This window comes from Oncorhynchus clarkii, chromosome 27 (genome assembly GCF_045791955.1).
Source record: "Oncorhynchus clarkii lewisi isolate Uvic-CL-2024 chromosome 27, UVic_Ocla_1.0, whole genome shotgun sequence".
Lineage (NCBI taxonomy): Eukaryota > Metazoa > Chordata > Actinopteri > Salmoniformes > Salmonidae > Oncorhynchus > Oncorhynchus clarkii.
The window spans coordinates 48,649,171-48,672,540 of record NC_092173.1 but is presented as its reverse complement, the minus strand read 5'-3'; the positions used below and the strand labels follow the sequence as shown (position 1 = coordinate 48,672,540).

The following is a 23,370-nucleotide window of genomic DNA, read 5'->3' as shown; positions in this document are numbered from 1 at the left end:
TCCCTGACTCCCCTATCCTACTCTCCCCCTCTTCCCTGACTCCCCTATCCTACTCTCCTCCTCTTCCCTGACTCCCCTCTCCTACTCTCCCCCTCTTCCTTGACTCCCCTATCCTACTCTCCCCCTCTTCCCTGACTCCCCTCTCCTACTCCTCCTCTTCCCTGACTCCCCTCTCCTACTCTCCTCCTCTTCCCTGACTCCCCTCTCCTACTCTCCTCCTCTTCCCTGACTCCCCTCTCCTACTCTCCCCCTCTTCCCTGACTCCCCTCTCCTACTCTCCTCCTCTTCTCTGACTCCCCTCTCCTACTCTCCTCCTCTTCCCTGACTCCCCTCTCCTACTCTTCACCTCTTCCCTGACTCCCCTCTCCTACTCCTCCTCTTCCCTGACTCCCCTCTCCTACTCTCCTCTTCCCTGACTCCCCTCTCCTACTCTCCTCCTCTTCCCTGACTCCCCTCTCCTACTCCTCCTCTTCCCTGACTCCCCTCTCCTACTCTCCTCCTCTTCCCTGACTCCCCTCTCCTACTCCTCCTCTTCCCTGACTCGCCTCTACTCCTTTTCCCTGACTCCCCTCTCCTACTCCTCCTCTTCCCTGACTCCCCTCTCCTCCTCTTCCCTGACTCCCCTCTCCTACTCTCCTCCTCTTCCCAGACTCCCCTCTCCTACTCTCCTCCTCTTCCCTGACTCCCCTCTCCTACTCCTCCTCTTCCCTGACTCCCCTCTCCTACTCTCCTCCTCTTCCCTGACTCCCCTCTCCTACTCCTCCTCTTCCCTGACTCCCCTCTCCTCCTTTTCCCTGACTCCCCTCTCCTACTCCTCCTCTTCCCTGACTCCCCTCTCCTCCTCTTCCCTGACTCCCCTCTCCTACTCCTTCTCTTCCCTGACTCCCCTCTCCTACTCTCCTCCTCTTCCCTGACTCCCCTCTCCTACTCTCCTCCTCTTCCCTGACTCCCCTCTCCTACTGCTCCTCTTCCCTGACTCCCCTCTCCTACTACTCCTCTTCCCTGACTCCCCTCTCCTACTCTACTCTTCCCTGACTCCCCTCTCCTACTCCTTCCCTTCTCTGACTCCCCTCTCCTACTCCTCCTCTTCCCTGACTCCCCTCTCCTACTCTACTCTTCCCTGACTCCCCTCTCCTACTCCTACTCTTCCCTGACTCTCCTCTCCTACTGCTCCTCTTCCCTGACTCCCCTCTCCTACTGCTCCTCTTCCTTGACTCCCCTCTCCTACTCCTCCTCTTCCCTGACTCCCCTCTCCTACTGCTCCTCTTCCCTGACTCCCCTCTCCTACTGCTCCTCTTCCCTGACTCCCCTCTCCTACTCTCCTCCTCTTCCTTGACTCCCCTCTCCTACTGCTCCTCTTCCCTGACTCCCCTCTCCTACTGCTCCTCTTCCCTGACTCCCCTCTCCTACTGCTCCTCTTCCCTGACTCCCCTCTCCTACTCTACTCTTCCCTGACTCCCCTCTCCTACTCCTCCTCTCTCTCTCTCCTCCTCTCTCTTCCTCCTCTCTCCGCCCAGACCAGCACAGACGCAGGTACAGCCGGTGCCATCGCCCCCCACCACGTGCGTGCCCACTCGTCCCCTGCCTCCCTACAGCTAGGGGCAGTGTCTCCCCTGTTGGGCATGGTCCCTGCTGGCGCTCCCCCATCACACCTCCGACAGTCGTCTTATGAGATCCCAGAGGACATGCCCCTGCCCCCGGGCTGGGAGATGGCCAAGACCCCCTCTGGACAAAGATACTTCCTCAAGTAAGTTTAATAGAACCTTATGTATGTTAACTCTCTATACCTTTTTAATAATGCTATTATTAAGATCCAATAACAGCCCTATGGGCCCTGATCAAAGGTAGTGCACTTTTGAAACATATGTGTCTGGGGATCAGGTTACATCAGGAACATAGTGTCTGGAGATCAGGTTACAGCTGGAACGTAGTGTCTGGGGATCAGGTTACAGCTGGAACATAGTGTCTGGGGATCAGGTTACAGCTGGAACATAGTGTCTGGGGATCAGGTTACAGCTGGAACGTAGTGTCTGGAGATCAGGTTACAGCTGGTACATAGTGTCTGGGGATCAGGTTACAGCTGGAACGTAGTGTCTGAGGATCAGGTTACAGCTGGAACGTAGTGTCTGGAGATCAGGTTACAGCTGGAACATAGTGTCTGGAGATCAGGTTACAGCTGGAACATAGTGTCTGGAGATCAGGTTACATCAGGAACATAGTGTCTGAGGATCAGGTTACAGCTGGAACATAGTGTCTGGGGATCAGGTTACAGCTGGTACATAGTGTCCGGAGGTCAGGTTACAGCTGGAACGTAGTGTCTGGGGATCAGGTTACAGCTGGAACGTAGTGTCTGGAGATCAGGTTACAGCTGGAACGTAGTGTCTGGGGATCAGGTTACAGCAGGAACATAGTGTCTGGGGATCAGGTTACAGCAGGAACATAGTGTCTGGGGATCAGGTTACAGCTGGTACATAGTGTCTGGAGATCAGGTTACAGCTGGAACGTAGTGTCTGGGGATCAGGTTATCAGGTTACAGCCGGAACATAGTGTCTGGGGATCAGGTTACAGCTGGAACATAGTGTCTGGGGATCAGGTTACAGCAGGAACATAGTGTCTGGGGATCAGGTTACAGCTGGAACGTAGTGTCTGGGGATCAGGTTACAGCTGGAACATAGTGTCTGGGGATCAGGTTACAGCAGGAACATAGTGTTTGGGGATCAGGTTACAGCTGGAACGTCGTGTCTGGGGATCAGGTTACAGCTGGAACATAGTGTCTGGGGATCAGGTTACAGCAGGAACGATGTGTCTGGGGATCAGGTTACAGCAGGAACGATGTGTCTGGGGATCAGGTTACAGCTGGTACATAGTGTCTGGGGATCAGGTTACAGCTGGTACATAGTGTCTTGGGATCAGGTTACAGCTGGTACATAGTGTCTGGGGATCAGGTTACAGCTGGTACATAGTGTCTGGGGATCAGGTTACAGCTGGTACATAGTGTCTGGGGATCAGGTTACAGCTGGTACATAGTGTCTGGGGATCAGGTTACAGCTGGTACATAGTGTCTGGGGATCAGGTTACAGCAGGAACATAGTGTCTTGGGATCAGGTTACAGCTGGTACATAGTGTCTGGGGATCAGGTTACAGCTGGTACATAGTGTCTTGGGATCAGGTTACAGCTGGTACATAGTGTCTGGGGATCAGGTTACAGCTGGAACATAGTGTCTGGAGATCAGGTTACAGCAGGAACGTAGTGTCTTGGGATCAGGTTACAGCTGGTACATAGTGTCTGGGGATCAGGTTACAGCTGGTACATAGTGTCTGGGGATCAGGTTACAGCTGGAACATAGTGTCTGGAGATCAGGTTACAGCAGGAACGTAGTGTCTGGGGATCAGGTTACAGCTGGTACATAGTGTCTGGGGATCAGGTTACAGCTGGAACGTAGTGTCTGGGGATCAGGTTACAGCTGGAACGCAATTTTATTTGTCACATACACATGGTTAGCAGATGTTAATGCGAGTGTAGTGAAATGCTTGTGCTTCTAGTTCTGACAATGCAGTAATAACCAACAAGTAATCTAACCTAACAATTCCACATCTACTACCTTATACACACAAGTGTAAAGGGATAAAGAATATGTACGCAAAGATATATGAATGAGTGATGGTACAGAACGGCATAAGCAAGATGCAGTAGGTGGTATAGAGTACAGTATATGCATATGAGATGAGTAATGTAGGGTATGTAAACATTATATAAAGTAGCATTGTTTAAAGTGGCTAGTGATACATTTTTACATGTATGGCAGAAGCCACTCAATGTTAGTGGTGGCTGTTTAACAGTCTGATGGCCTTGAGATAGAAACTGTTTTTCAGTCTCTCGGTCCCTGCTTTGATGCACCTGTACTGACCTCGCCTTCTGGATGATAGCGGGGTGAACAGGCAGTGGCTCGGGTGGTTGATGTCCTTGATGATCTTTATGGCCTTCCTGTGACATCGGGTGGTGTAGGTGTCCTGGAGGACAGGTAGTTTGCCCCTGGTGATGCGTTGTGCAGACCTCACTACCCTCTGGAGAGTCTTACGGTTGTGGGCGGAGCAGTTGCCGTACCAGGCGGTGATACAGCCCGACAGGATGCTCTCGATTGTGCATCTGTAGAAGTTTGTGAGTGCTTTTGGTGACAAGCCAAATTTCTTCAGCCTCCTGAGGTTGAAGAGGCGCTGCTGCGCCTTCTTCACGATGCTGTCTCTGTGGGTGGACCAATTCAGTTTGTCTGTGATGTGTACGCCGACGAACTTAAAACTTACTACCCTCTCCACTACTGTACCATCGATGTGGATAGGGGGGTGTTCCCTCTGCTGTTTCCTGAAGTCCACAATCATCTCCTTTGTTTTGTTGACGTTGAGTGTGAGGTTATTTTCCTGACACCACACTCCGAGGGCCCTCACCTCCTCCCTGTAGGCCGTCTCGTCGTTGTTGGTAATCAAGCCTACCAATGTAGTGTCGTCCGCAAACTTGATGATTGAGTTGGAGGCGTGCATGGCCACGCAGTCGTGGGTGAACAGGGAGTACAGGAGAGGCCTCAGAACGCACCCTTGTGGGGCCCCAGTGTTGAGGATCAGCGGGGTGGAGATGTTGTTACCTACCCTCACCACCTGGGGGCGGCCCGTCAGGAAGTCCAATACCCAGTTGCACAGGGCGGGGTCGAGACCCAGGGTCTCGAGCTTGATTACGAGTTTGGAGGGTACTATGGTTTTAAATGCTGAGCTGTAGTCGATGAACAGCATTCTCACATAGGTTGACCCCCAGTCCCTCTAACACAACCACTATCCACTATATATCACTAGTTGACTACCAGTCCCTCTAGTACAACCACTATCCACTATATATCACTAGTTGACCCCCAGTCCCTCTAGTACAACCACTATCCACTATATATCACTAGTTGACCCCAGTCCCTCTAGTACAACCACTATCCACTATATATCACTAGTTGACCTCCAGTCCCTCTAGTACAACCACTATATATCACTAGTTGACCCCCATTCCCTCTAGTACAACCACTATATATCGCTAGTTGACCCCCAGTCCCTCTAGTAAAACCACTATCCACTATATATCACTAGTTGACCCCCAGTCCCTCTAGTAAAACCACTATCCACTATATACTGTATCACTAGTTGACCCCCAGTCCCTCTAGTAAAACCACTATCCACCATATATCACTAGTTGACCTCCAGTCCCTCTAGTACAACCACTATCCACTATATATCACTAGTTGACCCCCAGTCCCTCTAGTACAACCACTATCCACTTTATATCACTAGTTGACCCCCAGTCCCTCTAGTACAACCACTATATATCACTAGTTGACCCCCAGTCCCTCTAGTAAAACCACTATACACTATATATCACTAGTTGACCCCAGTCCCTCTAGTGCAACCACTATCCACTATATATCACTAGTTGACCCCAGTCCCTCTAGTAAAACCACTATCCACTATATATGACTAGTTGACCCCAGTCCCTCTAGTGCAACCACTATCCCCTATATATCAGTAGTTGACCCCAGTCCCTCTAGTAAAAACCACTATCCACTATATATCACTAGTTGACCTCCAGTCCCTCTAGTACAACCACTATCCACTATATATCACTAGTTGACCCCCAGTCCCTCTAGTAAAACCACTATCCACTATATACTGTATCACTAGTTGACCCCCAGTCCCTCTAGTAAAACCACTATCCACCATATATCACTAGTTGACCTCCAGTCCCTCTAGTACAACCACTATCCACTATATATGACTAGTTGACCCCCAGTCCCTCTAGTACAACCACTATCCACTATATATCACTAGTTGACCCCCAGTCCCTCTAGTACAACCACTATATATAACTAGTTGACCCCCAGTCCCTCTAGTACAACCACTATATATCACTAGTTGACCCCCAGTCCCTCTAGTACAACCACTATATATCACTAGTTGACCCCCAGTCCCTCTAGTAAAACCACTATCCACTGTATCACTAGTTGAACCCCAGTCCCTCTAGTACAACCGCTATCTACTATATATCACTAGTTTACCTCCAATCCCTCTAGTACAACCACTATCCACTATATATCACTAGTTGATCCCCAGTCCCTCTAGTAAAACCACTATACACTATATATCACTAGTTGACCCCAGTCCCTCTAGTGCAACCACTATCCACTATATATCACTAGTTGACCCCCAGTCCCTCTAGTGCAACCACCAACCACTATATATCACTCATCACTCATCATCCCTACTGCCTCTGATCTGGAGGACTCACTAAACAGAGAACATCCCTGGGGAGACTGAATGGTGATGTTGTAGCTTTACACCACTGGGGAGACTGAATGGTGATGTTGTAGCTTTACACCACTGGGGAGACTGAATGTTGTAGCTTTACACCACTGGGGAGACTGAATGGTGATGTTGTAGCTTTACACCACTGGGGAGACTGAATGGTGATGTTGTGGCTTTACACCACTGGGGAGACTGAATGGTGATGTTGTAGCTTTACACCACTGGGGAGACTGAATGTTGTAGCTTTACACCACTGGGGAGACTGAATGGTGATGTTGTGGCTTTACACCACTGGGGAGACTGAATGTTGTTGCTTTACACCACTGGGGAGACTGAATGTTGTAGCTTTACACCACTGGGGAGACTGAATGGTGATGTTGTAGCTTTACACCACTGGGGAGACTGAATGGTGATGTTGTAGCTTTACACCACTGGGGAGACTGAATAGTGATGTTGTGGCTTTACACCACTGGGGAGACTGAATGTTGTAGCTTTACACCACTGGGGAGACTGAATGGTGATGTTGTAGCTTTACACCACTGGGGAGACTGAATGGTGATGTTGTGGCTTTACACCACTGGGGAGACTGAATGGTGATGTTGTGGCTTTACATCACTGGGAGACTGAATGGTGATGTTGTAGCTTTACACCACTGGGGAGACTGAATGTTGTAGCTTTACACCACTGGGTAGACTGAATGGCGATGTTGTGGCTTTACACCACTGGGGAGACTGAATGTTGTAGCTTTACACCACTGGGGAGACTGAATGGCGATGTTGTAGCTTTACACCACTGGGGAGACTGAATGTTGTAGCTTTACACCACTGGGGAGACTGAATGGTGATGTTGTAGCTTTACACCACTGGGGAGACTGAATGGTGATGTTGTAGCTTTACACCACTGGGGAGACTGAATGGCGATGTTGTGGCTTTACACCACTGGGAGACTGAATGTTGTGGCTTTACACCACTGGGGAGACTGAATGGTGATGTTGTGGCTTTACACCACTGGGGAGACTGAATGGTGATGTTGTGGCTTTACACCACTGGGGAGACTGAATGGTGATGTTGTAGCTTTACACCACTGGGAAGACTGAATGGTGATGTTGTGGCTTTACACCACTGGGGAGACTGAATGGCGATGTTGTAGCTTTACACCACTGGGGAGACTGAATGGTGATGTTGTAGCTTTACACCACTGGGGAGACTGAATGGTGATGTTGTAGCTTTACACCACTGGGGAGACTGAATGTTGTAGCTTCACACCACTGGGGAGACTGAATGGTGATGTTGTAGCTTTACACCACTGGGTAGACTGAATGGTGATGTTGTAGCTTTACACCACTGGGGAGACTGAATGGTGATGTTGTAGCTTTACACCACTGGGGAGACTGAATGTTGTAGCTTTACACCACTGGGGAGACTGAATGGTGATGTTGTAGCTTTACACCACTGGGGAGACTGAATGGTGATGTTGTAGCTTTACACCACTGGGGAGACTGAATGTTGTAGCTTTACACCACTGGGGAGACTGAATGTTGTAGCTTTACACCACTGGGGAGACTGAATGGTGATGTTGTAGCTTTACACCACTGGGGAGACTGAATGTTGTAGCTTTACACCACTGGGGAGACTGAATGGTGATGTTGTAGCTTTACACCACTGGGGAGACTGAATGGTGATGTTGTAGCTTTACACCACTGGGGAGACTGAATGGTGATGTTGTAGCTTTACACCACTGGGGAGACTGAATGTTGTAGCTTTACACCACTGGGGAGACTGAATGTTGTAGCTTTACACCACTGGGGAGACTGAATGGTGATGTTGTGGCTTTACACCACTGGGGAGACTGAATGGTGATGTTGTGGCTTTACATCACTGGGAGACTGAATGGTGATGTTGTAGCTTTACACCACTGGGGAGACTGAATGTTGTAGCTTTACAACACTGGGGAGACTGAATGGTGTAGCTTTACACCACTGGGGAGACTGAATGTTGTAGCTTTACACCACTGGGGAGACTGAATGGTGATGTTGTGGCTTTACACCACTGGGGAGACTGAATGTTGTAGCTTTACACCACTGGGGAGACTGAATGGTGATGTTGTAGCTTTACACCACTGGGGAGACTGAATGTTGTAGCTTTACACCACTGGGGAGACTGAATGTTGTAGCTTCACACCACTGGGGAGACTGAATGGTGATGTTGTAGCTTTACACCACTGGGTAGACTGAATGGTGATGTTGTAGCTTTACACCACTGGGGAGACTGAATGGTGATGTTGTAGCTTTACACCACTGGGGAGACTGAATGTTGTAGCTTTACACCACTGGGGAGACTGAATGGTGATGTTGTAGCTTTACACCACTGGGGAGACTGAATGGTGATGTTGTAGCTTTACACCACTGGGGAGACTGAATGTTGTAGCTTTACACCACTGGGGAGACTGAATGTTGTAGCTTTACACCACTGGGGAGACTGAATGGTGATGTTGTAGCTTTACACCACTGGGGAGACTGAATGTTGTAGCTTTACACCACTGGGGAGACTGAATGGTGATGTTGTAGCTTTACACCACTGGGGAGACTGAATGGTGATGTTGTAGCTTTACACCACTGGGGAGACTGAATGGTGATGTTGTAGCTTTACACCACTGGGGAGACTGAATGTTGTAGCTTTACACCACTGGGGAGACTGAATGTTGTAGCTTTACACCACTGGGGAGACTGAATGGTGATGTTGTGGCTTTACACCACTGGGGAGACTGAATGGTGATGTTGTGGCTTTACATCACTGGGAGACTGAATGGTGATGTTGTAGCTTTACACCACTGGGGAGACTGAATGTTGTAGCTTTACAACACTGGGGAGACTGAATGGTGTAGCTTTACACCACTGGGGAGACTGAATGTTGTAGCTTTACACCACTGGGGAGACTGAATGGTGATGTTGTGGCTTTACACCACTGGGGAGACTGAATGTTGTAGCTTTACACCACTGGGGAGACTGAATGGTGATGTTGTAGCTTTACACCACTGGGGAGACTGAATGTTGTAGCTTTACAACACTGGGGAGACTGAATGGTGTAGCTTTACACCACTTGGGAGACTGAATGTTGTAGCTTTACACCACTGGGGAGACTGAATGGTGATGTTGTGGCTTTACACCACTGGGAAGACTGAATGTTGTAGCTTTACACCACTGGGGAGACTGAATGTTGTAGCTTTACACCACTGGGGAGACTGAATGTTGTAGCTTTACACCACTGGGGAGACTGAATGGTGATGTTGTGGCTTTACACCACTGGGGAGACTGAATGTTGTAGCTTTACACCACTGGGGAGACTGAATGGTGATGTTGTGGCTTTACACCACTGGGAAGACTGAATGTTGTAGCTTTACACCACTGGGGAGACTGAATGTTGTAGCTTTACACCACTGGGGAGACTGAATGTTGTAGCTTTACACCACTGGGGAGACTGAATGGTGATGTTGTGGCTTTACACCACTGGGGAGACTGAATGGTGATGTTGTAGCTTTACACCACTGGGGAGACTGAATGGTGATGTTGTAGCTTTACACCACTGGGGAGACTGAATGGTGTAGCTTTACACCACTGGGGAGACTGAATGGTGATGTTGTAGCTTTACACCACTGGGGAGACTGAATGGTGATGTTGTAGCTTTACACCACTGGGGAGACTGAATGGTGTAGCTTTACACCACTGGGGAGACTGAATGGTGATGTTGTAGCTTTACACCACTGGGGAGACTGAATGGTGATGTTGTAGCTTTACACCACTGGGGAGACTGAATGGTGATGTTGTAGCTTTACACCACTGGGGAGACTGAATGGTGATGTTGTAGCTTTACACCACTGGGAAGACTGAATGGTGATGTTGTAGCTTTACACCACTGGGGAGACTGAATGGTGATGTTGTAGCTTTACACCACTGGGGAGACTGAGTGGTGATGTTGTAGCTTTACACCACTGGGGAGACTGAATGTTGTAGCTTTACACCACTGGGGAGACTGAATGGTGATGTTGTAGCTTTACACCACTGGGGAGACTGAATGGTGATGTTGTAGCTTTACACCACTGGGGAGACTGAATGGTGATGTTGTAGCTTTACACCACTGGAGAGACTGAATGTTGTAGCTTTACACCACTGGGGAGACTGAATGGTGATGTTGTAGCTTTACACCACTGGGGAGACTGAATGGTGATGTTGTAGCTTTACACCACTGGGGAGACTGAATGGTGATGTTGTAGCTTTACACCACTGGGGAGACTGAATGTTGTAGCTTTACACCACTGGGGAGACTGAATGGTGATGTTGTAGCTTTACACCACTGGGGAGACTGAATGGTGATGTTGTAGCTTTACACCACTGGGGAGACTGAATGGTGATGTTGTAGCTTTACACCACTGGGGAGACTGAATGTTGTAGCTTTACACCACTGGGGAGACTGAATGGTGTAGCTTTACACCACTGGGGAGACTGAATGGTGATGTTGTAGCTTTACACCACTGGGGAGACTGAATGGTGATGTTGTAGCTTTACACCACTGGGGAGACTGAATGTTGTAGCTTTACACCACTGGGGAGACTGAATGGTGATGTTGTAGCTTTACACCACTGGGGAGACTGAATGGTGATGTTGTAGCTTTACACCACTGGGGAGACTGAATGTTGTGGCTTTACACCACTGGGGAGACTGAATGTTGTGGCTTTACACCACTGGGGAGACTGAATGGTGATGTTGTAGCTTTACACCACTGGGGAGACTGAATGTTGTGGCTTTACACCACTGGGGAGACTGAATGGTGATGTTGTAGCTTTACACCACTGGGGAGACTGAATGGTGATGTTGTAGCTTTACACCACTGGGGAGACTGAATGGTGATGTTGTAGCTTTACACCACTGGGGAGACTGAATGGTGATGTTGTAGCTTTACACCACTGGGGAGACTGAATGGTGATGTTGTAGCTTTACACCACTGGGGAGACTGAATGTTGTAGCTTTACACCACTGGGGAGACTGAATGGTGATGTTGTAGCTTTACACCACTGGGGAGACTGAATGGTGATGTTGTGGCTTTACACCACTGGGGAGACTGAATGGTGATGTTGTGGCTTTACACCACTGGGGAGACTGAATGGTGATGTTGTAGCTTTACACCACTGGGGAGACTGAATGGTGATGTTGTAGCTTTACACCACTGGGGAGACTGAATGGTGATGTTGTAGCTTTACACCACTGGGGAGACTGAATGGTGATGTTGTAGCTTTACACCACTGGGGAGACTGAATGGTGATGTTGTGGCTTTACACCACTGGGGAGACTGAATGGTGATGTTGTGGCTTTACACCACTGGGGAGACTGAATGGTGATGTTGTAGCTTTACACCACTGGGGAGACTGAATGGTGATGTTGTAGCTTTACACCACTGGGGAGACTGAATGTTGTGGCTTTACACCACTGGGGAGACTGAATGTTGTGGCTTTACACCACTGGGGAGACTGAATGGTGATGTTGTAGCTTTACACCACTGGGGAGACTGAATGTTGTGGCTTTACACCACTGGGGAGACTGAATGGTGATGTTGTGGCTTTACACCACTGGGGAGACTGAATGGTGATGTTGTGGCTTTACACCACTGGGGAGACTGAATGGTGATGTTGTAGCTTTACACCACTGGGGAGACTGGATGGTGATGTTGTAGCTTTACACCACTGGGGAGACTGAATGGTGATGTTGTAGCTTTACACCACTGGGGAGACTGAATGGTGATGTTGTGGCTTTACACCACTGGGGAGACTGAATGGTGATGTTGTGGCTTTACACCACTGGGTAGACTGAATGTTGTAGCTTTACACCACTGGGGAGACTGAATGGTGATGTTGTGGCTTTACACCACTGGGGAGACTGAATGGTGATGTTGTGGCTTTACACCACTGGGGAGACTGAATGGTGATGTTGTGGCTTTACACCACTGGGAGACTGAATGGTGATGTTGTGGCTTTACACCACTGGGGAGACTGAATGGTGATGTTGTGGCTTTACACCACTGGGGAGACTGAATGGTGATGTTGTAGCTTTACACCACTGGGGAGACTGAATGGTGATGTTGTAGCTTTACACCACTGGGGAGACTGAATGGTGATGTTGTAGCTTTACACCACTGGGGAGACTGAATGGTGATGTTGTGGCTTTACACCACTGGGGAGACTGAATGGTGATGTTGTGGCTTTACACCACTGGGAGACTGAATGGTGATGTTGTGGCTTTACACCACTGGGGAGACTGAATGGTGATGTTGTAGCTTTACACCACTGGGGAGACTGAATGGTGATGTTGTAGCTTTACACCACTGGGAGACTGAATGGTGATGTTGTAGCTTTACACCACTGGGGAGACTGAATGGTGATGTTGTAGCTTTACACCACTGGGGAGACTGAATGTTGTAGCTTTACACCACTGGGGAGACTGAATGTTGTAGCTTTACACCACTGGGGAGACTGAATGTTGTAGCTTTACACCACTGGGGAGACTGAATGGTGATGTTGTAGCTTTACACCACTGGGGAGACTGAATGTTGTAGCTTTACACCACTGGGGAGACTGAATGTTGTAGCTTTACACCACTGGGGAGACTGAATGTTGTAGCTTTACACCACTGGGGAGACTGAATGTTGTAGCTTTACACCACTGGGGAGACTGAATGTTGTAGCTTTACACCACTGGGGAGACTGAATGTTGTAGCTTTACACCACTGGGGAGACTGAATGGTGATGTTGTAGCTTTACACCACTGGGGAGACTGAATGGTGATGTTGTAGCTTTACACCACTGGGGAGACTGAATGTTGTAGCTTTACACCACTGGGGAGACTGAATGTTGTAGCTTTACACCACTGGGGAGACTGAATGGTGATGTTGTAGCTTTACACCACTGGGGAGACTGAATGGTGATGTTGTAGCTTTACACCACTGGGGAGACTGAATGGTGATGTTGTGGCTTTACACCACTGGGGAGACTGAATGTTGTAGCTTTACACCACTGGGGAGACTGAATGTTGTAGCTTTACACCACTGGGGAGACTGAATGTTGATGTTGTAGCTTTACACCACTGGGGAGACTGAATGGTGATGTTGTAGCTTTACACCACTGGGGAGACTGAATGGTGTGGCTTTACACCACTGGGGAGACTGAATGGTGTAGCTTTACACCACTGGGGAGACTGAATGTTGTAGCTTTACACCACTGGGGAGACTGACTGTTGTAGCTTTACACCACTGGGGAGACTGAATGGTGTAGCTTTACACCACTGGGGAGACTGAATGGTGTAGCTTTACACCACTGGGGAGACTGAATGTTGTAGCTTTACACCACTGGGTAGACTGAATGGTGATGTTGTAGCTTTACACCACTGGGGAGACTGAATGTTGTAGCTTTACACCACTGGGGAGACTGAATGGTGATGTTGTAGCTTTACACCACTGGGGAGACTGAATGGTGATGTTGTAGCTTTACACCACTGGGGAGACTGAATGGTGATGTTGTAGCTTTACACCACTGGGGAGACTGAATGGTGATGTTGTAGCTTTACACCACTGGGGAGACTGAATGGTGATGTTGTAGCTTTACACCACTGGGGAGACTGAATGGTGATGTTGTAGCTTTACACCACTGGGGAGACTGAATGGTGTAGCTTTACACCACTGGGGAGACTGAATGTTGTAGCTTTACACCACTGGGGAGACTGAATGGTGATGTTGTAGCTTTACACCACTGGGGAGACTGAATGGTGTGGCTTTACACCACTGGGGAGACTGAATGTTGTAGCTTTACACCACTGGGGAGACTGAATGTTGTAGCTTTACACCACTGGGGAGACTGAATGTTGTAGCTTTACACCACTGGGGAGACTGAATGTTGTAGCTTTACACCACTGGGGAGACTGAATGTTGTAGCTTTACACCACTGGGGAGACTGAATGTTGTAGCTTTACACCACTGGGGAGACTGAATGTTGTGGCTTTTTGTGTTAGTTAACCCCAGCTATGTTTGCGGTCAACTCTCTCACAGGAAGCTGCTGTGGTTGGTCAACTACTTCCATAATCTCAGTAGGAGCGTCTTGATGACTTCCTCTTTGTCCCTCATAGTCACGTTTGGCTTTTCTCTTTTCTGAAAATAGAGAGAACCTGCAAAACTCTCTTCAGAGTATGTTGATATTCTTCTCTACATGTATTTTTTCACTAATTACATTTTTTGTCTCAGTGATATATTACAGAACGTTATGCCATAACAGAGACTGAGGTTGTCGCCATGACACTTTTGGAGTACAGCGTTCCATGCTAGGCATGTTTGTGCCCGTGTTATGGAGCTAGGCACCCTGAAAGCATTCTGTATCGGCCACACATCAAAGTTGAGAGACACTCGATCTGAAATTAAAAGAGACCTCCTCAGCAGAGCTGCTGAAAAAAACACTCCTATTTATAAACAGGGGTTGTCTGACCAACCCATGGTGGCAAGAAGAGAAGGAGGAGAGAGATGTAATAACAGAGTCAAAAAGAGAGAAAGTTGACGTTTCATTCAGGTGACCGCGGTCTTTTAGGATGTGGTGTTTAAAACAGTTTAGTAGTCATCACATTTACTCATTCTGGATCTCCTTCAGCAGGCCTGCAGGGCCCCAAGTAGAGCCAGTTATCCCAGTGTGAACGTCCCAGTGTTGAACGTCCCAGTGTTGAACGTCCCAGTGTGAACGTCCCAGTGTGAACGTCGCCGTGTGAACGTCCCAGTGTGAACGTCCCAGTGTGAACGTCCCAGTGTGAACGTTCCAGTGTTGAACGTCCCAGTGTTGAACGTCCCAGTGTTGAACGTCCCAGTGTGAACATCCCAGTGTGAACATCCCAGTGTGAACGTCCCATTGTGAACGTCCCAGTGTGAACGTCCCAGTGTGAACGTTCCGGTGTTGAATGTCCCAGTGTGAACGTCCCAGTGTTGAACGTCCCAGTGTTGAACGTCCCAGTGTTGAACGTCCCAGTGTTGAACGTCCCAGTGTTGAACGTCCCAGTGTTGAACGTCCCAAATTAGACCCTATATAGTGCACTACTTTTGACCAGAGCCCGATGGGCTATATAGGGAATAGGGTGCCATTTGGGAGGTAACTCCAGTGACTCATAAAGCTGTGGTTGCTGCATGATGACGCTCTGGTTTGGAAGCAAGTTTAGTTTCCTTTAGTTTCCTTTTAGTTTCCTTCAGCCATGATGACGCTACTGTGATGGCTGCCGCGGCAGGCAGCTTTGTGTCAGTGGAGTTGAATGGACTCTGCCATGTGGAGCTCAGAAAGAAGAGGGAGGGAGAAAGAGAGAGGACTGGGCGAAGACTGGAGCAGCTCTAGGTCCAAAGTGGTGCACTATATAGGGAATAGGGTGCTCTGGTCCAAAGTAGTGCACTATATAGGGAATAGGGTGCTCTGGTCCAAAGTAGTGCACTATATAGGGAATAGGGTGCTCTGGTCCAAAGTAGTGCATTATATAAGGAATAGGGTGCTCTGGTCCAAAGTAGTGCACTATATAGGGAATAGGGTGCTCTGGTCCAAAGTAGTGCACTTTATAGGGAATAGGGTGCTCTGGTCCAAAGTGGTGCACTATATAAGGAATAGGGTGCTCTGGTCCAAAGTAGTGCACTATATAGGGAATAGGGTGCTCTGGTCCAAAGTAGTGCATTATATAAGGAATAGGGTGCTCTGGTCCAAAGTAGTGCACTATATAGGGAATAGGGTGCTCTGGTCCAAAGTAGTGCACTATATAGGGAATAGGTTGCTCTGGTCCAAAGTAGTGCACTATATAAGGAATAGGTTGCTCTGGTCCAAAGTAGTGCACTATATAAGGAATAGGTTGCTCTGGTCCAAAGTAGTGCACTATATAGGGAATAGGGTTCTCTGATCCAAAGTAGTGCTCTACATAGGGAATAGGGTGCCATTTGAGACGTATTCTGATCTGCTGGCCCTCCCTTTGTCCCGACGACCAGGGAGCAGAGAAAGACTGTGCTGTATTCAGGCACAACAGAGCAGAGGAAAGCAGAGCGCCTTGGCCCTGTGGAGTGGTGGAGGGAGGCTCATGTGAGCCGTCCCAAAATAGACAAATGCCTACGAAGTGTAAAGCAGTGGAGGCTGCTCAGAGGAGGAATGGGAGGACCATACTACTTCGTGAATATCATAACATTTTAAATAGTGAAACATTAAAAAACAATTTTTGTATTAAAATATAGTACACTGAATGAAAATATAAATGCAACATGTAAAGTGTTGGTCCCATCTTTCATGAGCTGAAATAAAAGATCCCAGAAATGTTCCATACGAACAAAAAGCTTGTTTCTCTCAAATGTTGAACACAAATTTGTTTACATCCCTGTTAGTGAGCATTTCTCCTTTTCCAAGATAATCCATCCACCTGACAGGTGTGGCATATCAAGAAGCTGATTAATCAGCATGATCATTACACAGGTGCACCTTGTGCTGGGGGCAATATAAGGCCACTCTTAAATGTGCAGTTTTGACACACAACTTAATGTCACAGATGTCTCAAGTTGAGGGAGCGTGCAATTGGTATGCTGACTGCAGGAATGTCCACCAGAGCTGTTGCCAGAGAATTTAATGTTAATTTCTCTACCATAAGCCACCTCCAATCCCATTTTAGAGAATTTGGCAGTACGCCAGCAGACCACGTGTAACCATGCCAGCCCAGGACCTCCACATCTGGCTTCCTCACCTGTGGGATAGTCTGAGGCCAGCCATCTGGACAGCTGATGAAACTGGGATTGCACAACTGAAGAATTTCTGCACAAACTGTCAGAAACCGTCTCAGGGAAGCTCATCTGCGTGCTCGTCGTCCTCACCAGGGTCTTAACTTGACTGCAGTTCGGCGTCGTAACCGACTTTAGTGGGCAAATGCTCACCTTCGATGGCCACCGGCACGCTGGAGAAGTGTGCTCTTCACGGGTGAATCCCGGTTAAAACTGCACCAGGCAGATGGCAGACCGCGTGTATTGTGTCGCGGGGTATGATGATGTCAATGTTGTGAATCCATGGTGGCAGTGGGACTATGCTATGGGCTAAGGACAACAAACACACATTTTATTAATGGTAATTGTAATGCACAGAGATAACGTGATGAGATCCTGAGGCCCATTGTCGTGCCATTCATCCACCGCCATCACCTCATGTTTCAGCATGATAATGAACGAACAGAGATACCGTGACGAGATCCTGAGGACCATTGTCGTGCCATTCATCCACCGCCATCACCTCATGTTTCAGCATGATAATGAACGAACAGAGATACCGTGACGAGATCCTGAGGACCATTGTCGTGCCATTCATTCACCACCATCACTTCATGTTTCAGCATGATAATATACGGCCCCATGTCATCGGATCTGTACACAATTCCTGGAAGCTGAAAATGCCCCAGTTCATCCATGGCCTGTATACTCAGACATGTCATCCGTTGAGCATGTTGGGGATGCTCTGGATCGACATGTACTACAACATGTACTCCAACACTGGAACTCTTCCAAGTCAAGGTAAGCTTTCCGTTTTATTTATTTATTGCCGCCGGGGCCCGCCGGTGTAAATGCCGGTGTAACTGCCGGTGTAACTGCTAAACTGCTTGCTGTACGTTGTACTTTTTGATTGTACACATGGGATTGGATTTTGGGTTTACTAAAGCGTTAGTTCTAGTTTGGTGACTATAACGTTAATATGGTAACAACGATGTAGGTTGTGTAGCGGTTAGCGGTTATGATATGAAGGTTTGGCTTGGAGAGGTTTTTTCCCCTGGTCACAGACAGCTGTTGTGTTGTGCACTGAAGTCCACAAGCAAAAGGAAAAGGTGAAAGGAGACGCGAGAAGGAATTATACAACTAGCAAAGTGATGATGCTGTATGTGGCTGCTGTAAAAGGGAACTGTGATCAGGGGTGTATTCATTCCACCTATTATTTTGCTAAACGTTTCTTAAACAGAATGAAACGGGGATGGACCTACCTGAATTTGTTCAATAAATAAACTTGTTTTAGTTGCAAAAAAACACAACTGTTTGTTCTAATGATTACACCCTAGATCAGCTAGATGCAGGTAAGAGTCTGCAAGTTGGTATTGAATTTGTCACTGTCTGTCACCTTGACTACTTGGCTCCTATTTGTCTCTCGACCTACGTTATAATCTTTAATTCCTAGGCTAGGTTGTATGAACCTCATGATGGGTACAGGGGAACATTCTAGTATCATGTAGTAACCTAAACCTGCTACATTGAACTGGGTGAATGGAATATGAATGAGAGTCATCCAATATGTTGTAATCTTTCATTCCTAGGCTAGGTTGTAGCGACCTCATGATGGGTACAGGGGAACATTCTAGTATCATGTAGTAGCCTAAACCTGTTACATTGAACTGGGTGAAACCTCAGTTGGCCTTCAGAACGTATTCAGAACGTATTCAGAACGTATTCATCAGCCGTGTTGTTGTGTTACAGAATTCAACATGGATTCCAGAGATGATTTTTCTCTACACACCATAATAACAAAGTGAAAACATGTTTTTGTTTTTTAAACATTTTGTGAAAAATGTATTGAAAATGAAATACAGACATATCTCTATGAAAGGCACGGTAGTTATTATTACTCATCATGTTACTACTTTCATTATGACTTGTTTTACTTGCCTACTACATCTCTATTGTCTTTCTCTCTGAAGTTGTTGGGAAGGGCCCAAGCATTTGACAAATAAAAATGTGATTTGAATGGAATATGAATGACAGTCATCCGATGTGCTGTAATATAAATAAGGACATTGCTTGTTTAAAAAATGAAAAAAAATGGTATTCCCTAATCTTAAACAGCACCGATCTCCACTGGTGTAAAGAGAGAGGACAACATGGACGTCTAGGAGATAAACACATGGACTTGGTATTTAGTTGAATTAGATGTTATAGAAGATATAGTAAGTTCTTAGTAGCGTTGTTATTTGACTAGATACTGCATGAGTCCCAAATGGTACCCTGTTCCCTAAGTAGTGCATACTGGTCAAAAGTAGTGCACTACATAGGGAATAGGGTACCATTTGGGAAGCAACCTAGGGCTCTTACAGCAACAGAACACTGAGAACAGACAGCATTGACTATAGTTTTGTCACAGTTTGGTTCTGTCAGCGGGGGATGTAGTTGTATTTGCTGAATGAGTGATAGTGAGTGAGCAGTCTCCTGCCTCTTGTTCCGAGTTTGTCTTGCTGGTTTCATTATAAACCCCACAGCAGTCCTGAGGGAGGGAGGGGGGGGGGGGAGAGGAAGAGAGAGACAAAATTACCTAAGAAAATGAACAACAATGACATGGTTCAAAAAACCTAAGAAGGGAATTGAGAAACTTATCCAACCAAAACCACAGAAACCCAGAACCTGAGCCTTCACTTTGGTGAATCACTAAAACAATACAGAAATACACTAAGAAAAAAGAAGGAACAGCACGTCAGAAATCAATGTAATTGAAGAATCCATAGAATCTAACCGCTTCTGGGAAAATTGGAAAACACTAAACAAACAACAACACAAAGATCTATTCAAAATGGAGATCAACCACTTCTCCAGTCTGATTGGCTCTACAACAAAGAACAAACAGCTAATACATACACATGATCAATTACACATCTTATAATCAATTATTAAAGACTACCTGAACCCACTGGATTCTCCAATTACATTGAATGAACTACAGGACAAACTACAAACCCTCCAACCCAAAGAGGCCTGTGGGGTTGATGGTATCCTAAATGAAATGATAAAATATACAGGCCACAAATTTCAATTGGCTAAACTTGGAACGCTTTAACATCATCCTCAGCTCTGGCATCTTCCCCAATATTTGGAACCAAGGTCTGATCTCCACAAAAGTGGAAACAAATTCAACCCCAATAACTACCAATAACTACCGTGGGATATACGTTAACAGCAACCTTGGGAAAAATCCTCTGCATTATCATTAACAGCAGACTCGTACATTTCCTCAGTGAAAACAATATACGAGCAAATTAGCAAATTGGCTTTTTACCAAATTATGACAGATCACATATTCACCATAGATTATATTATATATTCACCATAGATTATATTATATATTCACCATAGATTATATTATATATTCACCATAGATTATATTATATATTCACCATAGATTATATTATATATTCACCATAGATTATATTATATATTCACCATAGATTATATTATATATTCACCATAGATTATATTATATATTCACCATAGATTATATTATATATTCACCATAGATTATATTATATATTCACCATATTCACAAACAGATAATTACTTGACACATGGGAAATAATCAACAAAAAAACAGAGCAAACTAGAATGCTATTTGGCCCTAAACAGAGAGAACACAGCGGCAGAATACCTGACCACTGTCACTGACCCAAATTTAAGGAAAGCTTTGACTATGTACAGACTCAGTGAGCACAGTCTTGCTATTGAGAAATGCCGTCGTAGGCAGAACTGGCTCTCAAGAGAAGACAGGCTATGTGCTCACTGCCCACAAAATGAGGTGGAAACTGAGCTGCACTTCCTAACCTCCTGCCCAATGTATGACCATATTAGAGACACATATTTCCCTCAGATTACACAGATCCACAAAGAATTAGAAAACAAACCCAATTTTGATAAACTCCCAAATATACTGGGTGAAATACCAGTTTGCCATCACAGCAGCAAGATGTGACCTGTTGCCACAAGAAAAGGTCAACCAGTGAAGAACAAAACATAATTGTAAATACAACCCATATTTATGTTTATTTATTTTCCCCTGTGTACTTTAACTATTTGCACGTTGTTACAACATGACCAATAATATAGCATCTGGAAACTTTTGTGAGTGTCATGGTTCCTGTACATTTTAATTGTCTTTTTGTTTCTTTTCTATTTCACTTCTTGACATCCAGGACCTCGATACCGGGCCGATACCGGGCATATACCGGGCCTATACCGGGCCTATACCGGGCCGATACCGGGCCGATACCGGGCCTATACCGGGCCGATACCGGGCCTATACCGGGCCTATACCGGGCCTATACCGGGCCGATACCGGGCCTATACCGGGCCTATACCGGGCCTATACCGGGCCGATACCGGGCCTATATACCGGGCCGATACCGGGCCTATACCGGGCCTATACCGGGCCTATACCGGGCCGATACCGGGCCGATACCGGGCCTATACCGGGCCGATACCGGGCCTATACCGGGCCTATACCGGGCCGATACCGGGCCTATACCGGGCCTATACCGGGCCTATACCGGGCCTATACCGGGCCTATATACCGGGCCTATACCGGGCCTATACCGGGCCGATACCGGGTCGATACCGGGCCTATACCGGGCCTATACCGGGCCGATACCGGGCCTATACCGGGCCGATACCGGGCCGATACCAGGCCGATACCAGGCCGATACCAGGCCTATACCAGGCCTATACCAGGCCGATACCAGGCCGATACCAGGCCTATACCAGGCGGTGTCAGAGGAAGGCCCAAAAAACAAGTCATAGACTGATCTCTCTGCTACCGGAACGCCAAGTCTAGGAACAAAATTCTACTTAACATCTTCTACCCTCAAGCCATCAGACAATTAATCAAATGGCCACCCGGACTATTTACATGTACCCCCCCCCCCCCTCCCTTTTGTTTTTACACTGCTGCTACCCGCTGTTTCTACTTTACAAATGACCTCGACTAACCTGTACCCCCACACACTGACTCTGTACCGGTACCCCTTGTATATAGCCTCCAAATTGACTCTGTACCGGTATCCCCTGTATATAGCCTCCACATTGACTCTGTACCGGTACCCCCTGTATATAGCCTCCACATTGACTCTGTACCAGTACCCCCTGTGTATAGCCTCCACATTGACTCTGTACCGTAATACCCTGTATATAACCTCCACATTGACTCTGTACCGTAATACCCTGTATATAGCCTCCAGATTGACTCTGTACCATAATACCCTGTATATAGCCTCCACATTGACTCTGTACCAGTACCCCCTGTATATAGCCTCCAGATTGACTCTGTACCGTAATACCCTGTATATAGCCTCCACATTGACTCTGTACCAGTACCCCCTGTATATAGTCTCCAGATTGACTCTGTACCGTCATACCCTGTATATAGCCTCCAGATTGACTCTGTACCATAATACCCTGTATATAGCCTCCACATTGACTCTGTACCAGTACCCCCTGTATATAGCCTCCAGATTGACTCTGTACCGTAATACCCTGTATATAGCCTCCACATTGACTCTGTACCAGTACCCCCTGTATATAGTCTCCAGATTGACTCTGTACCGTAATACCCTGTATATAGCCTCCACATTGACTCTGTACCGTAATACCCTGTATATAGCCTCCACATTGACTCTGTACCAGTACCCCCTGTATATAGTCTCCAGATTGACTCTGTACCGTAAAACCCTGTATATAGCCTCCACATTGACTCTGTACCGTAATACCCTGTATATAGCCTCCACATTGACTCTGTACCGGTACCCCCTGTATATAGCCTCCAGATTGACTCTGTACCGTAATACCCTGTATATAGCCTCCACATTGACTCTGTACCAGTACCCCCTGTATATAGTCTCCAGATTGACTCTGTACCGTAATACCCTGTATATAGCCTCCACATTGACTCTGTACCGTAATACCCTGTATATAGCCTCCACATTGACTCTGTACCGGTACCCCCTGTATATAGCCTCCAGATTGAGTCTGTACCGTAATACCCTGTATATAGCCTCCACATTGACTCTGTACCGTAATACCCTGTATATAGCCTCCAGATTGACTCTGTACCGTAATACCCTGTATATAGCCTCCAGATTGACTCTGTACCGTAATACCCTGTATATAGCCTCCACATTGACTCTGTACCGTAATACCCTGTATATAGCCTCCAGATTGACTCTGTACCG

General features: G+C 47.1%; 1 protein-coding gene across 1 annotated transcript in view; it reads left to right on the top strand.

Moving 5' to 3' along the window:
- The window catches only part of LOC139385684 (transcriptional coactivator YAP1), a 142,924-nt gene that overhangs the window by 2,832 nt on the left and 116,722 nt on the right, over positions 1–23,370 (top strand). The window contains exon 2 of the mRNA XM_071130953.1: positions 1,518–1,747. Coding sequence (XP_070987054.1) covers positions 1,518–1,747 — 230 coding nt within the window. The remainder of the gene's footprint in view (positions 1–1,517; positions 1,748–23,370) is intronic.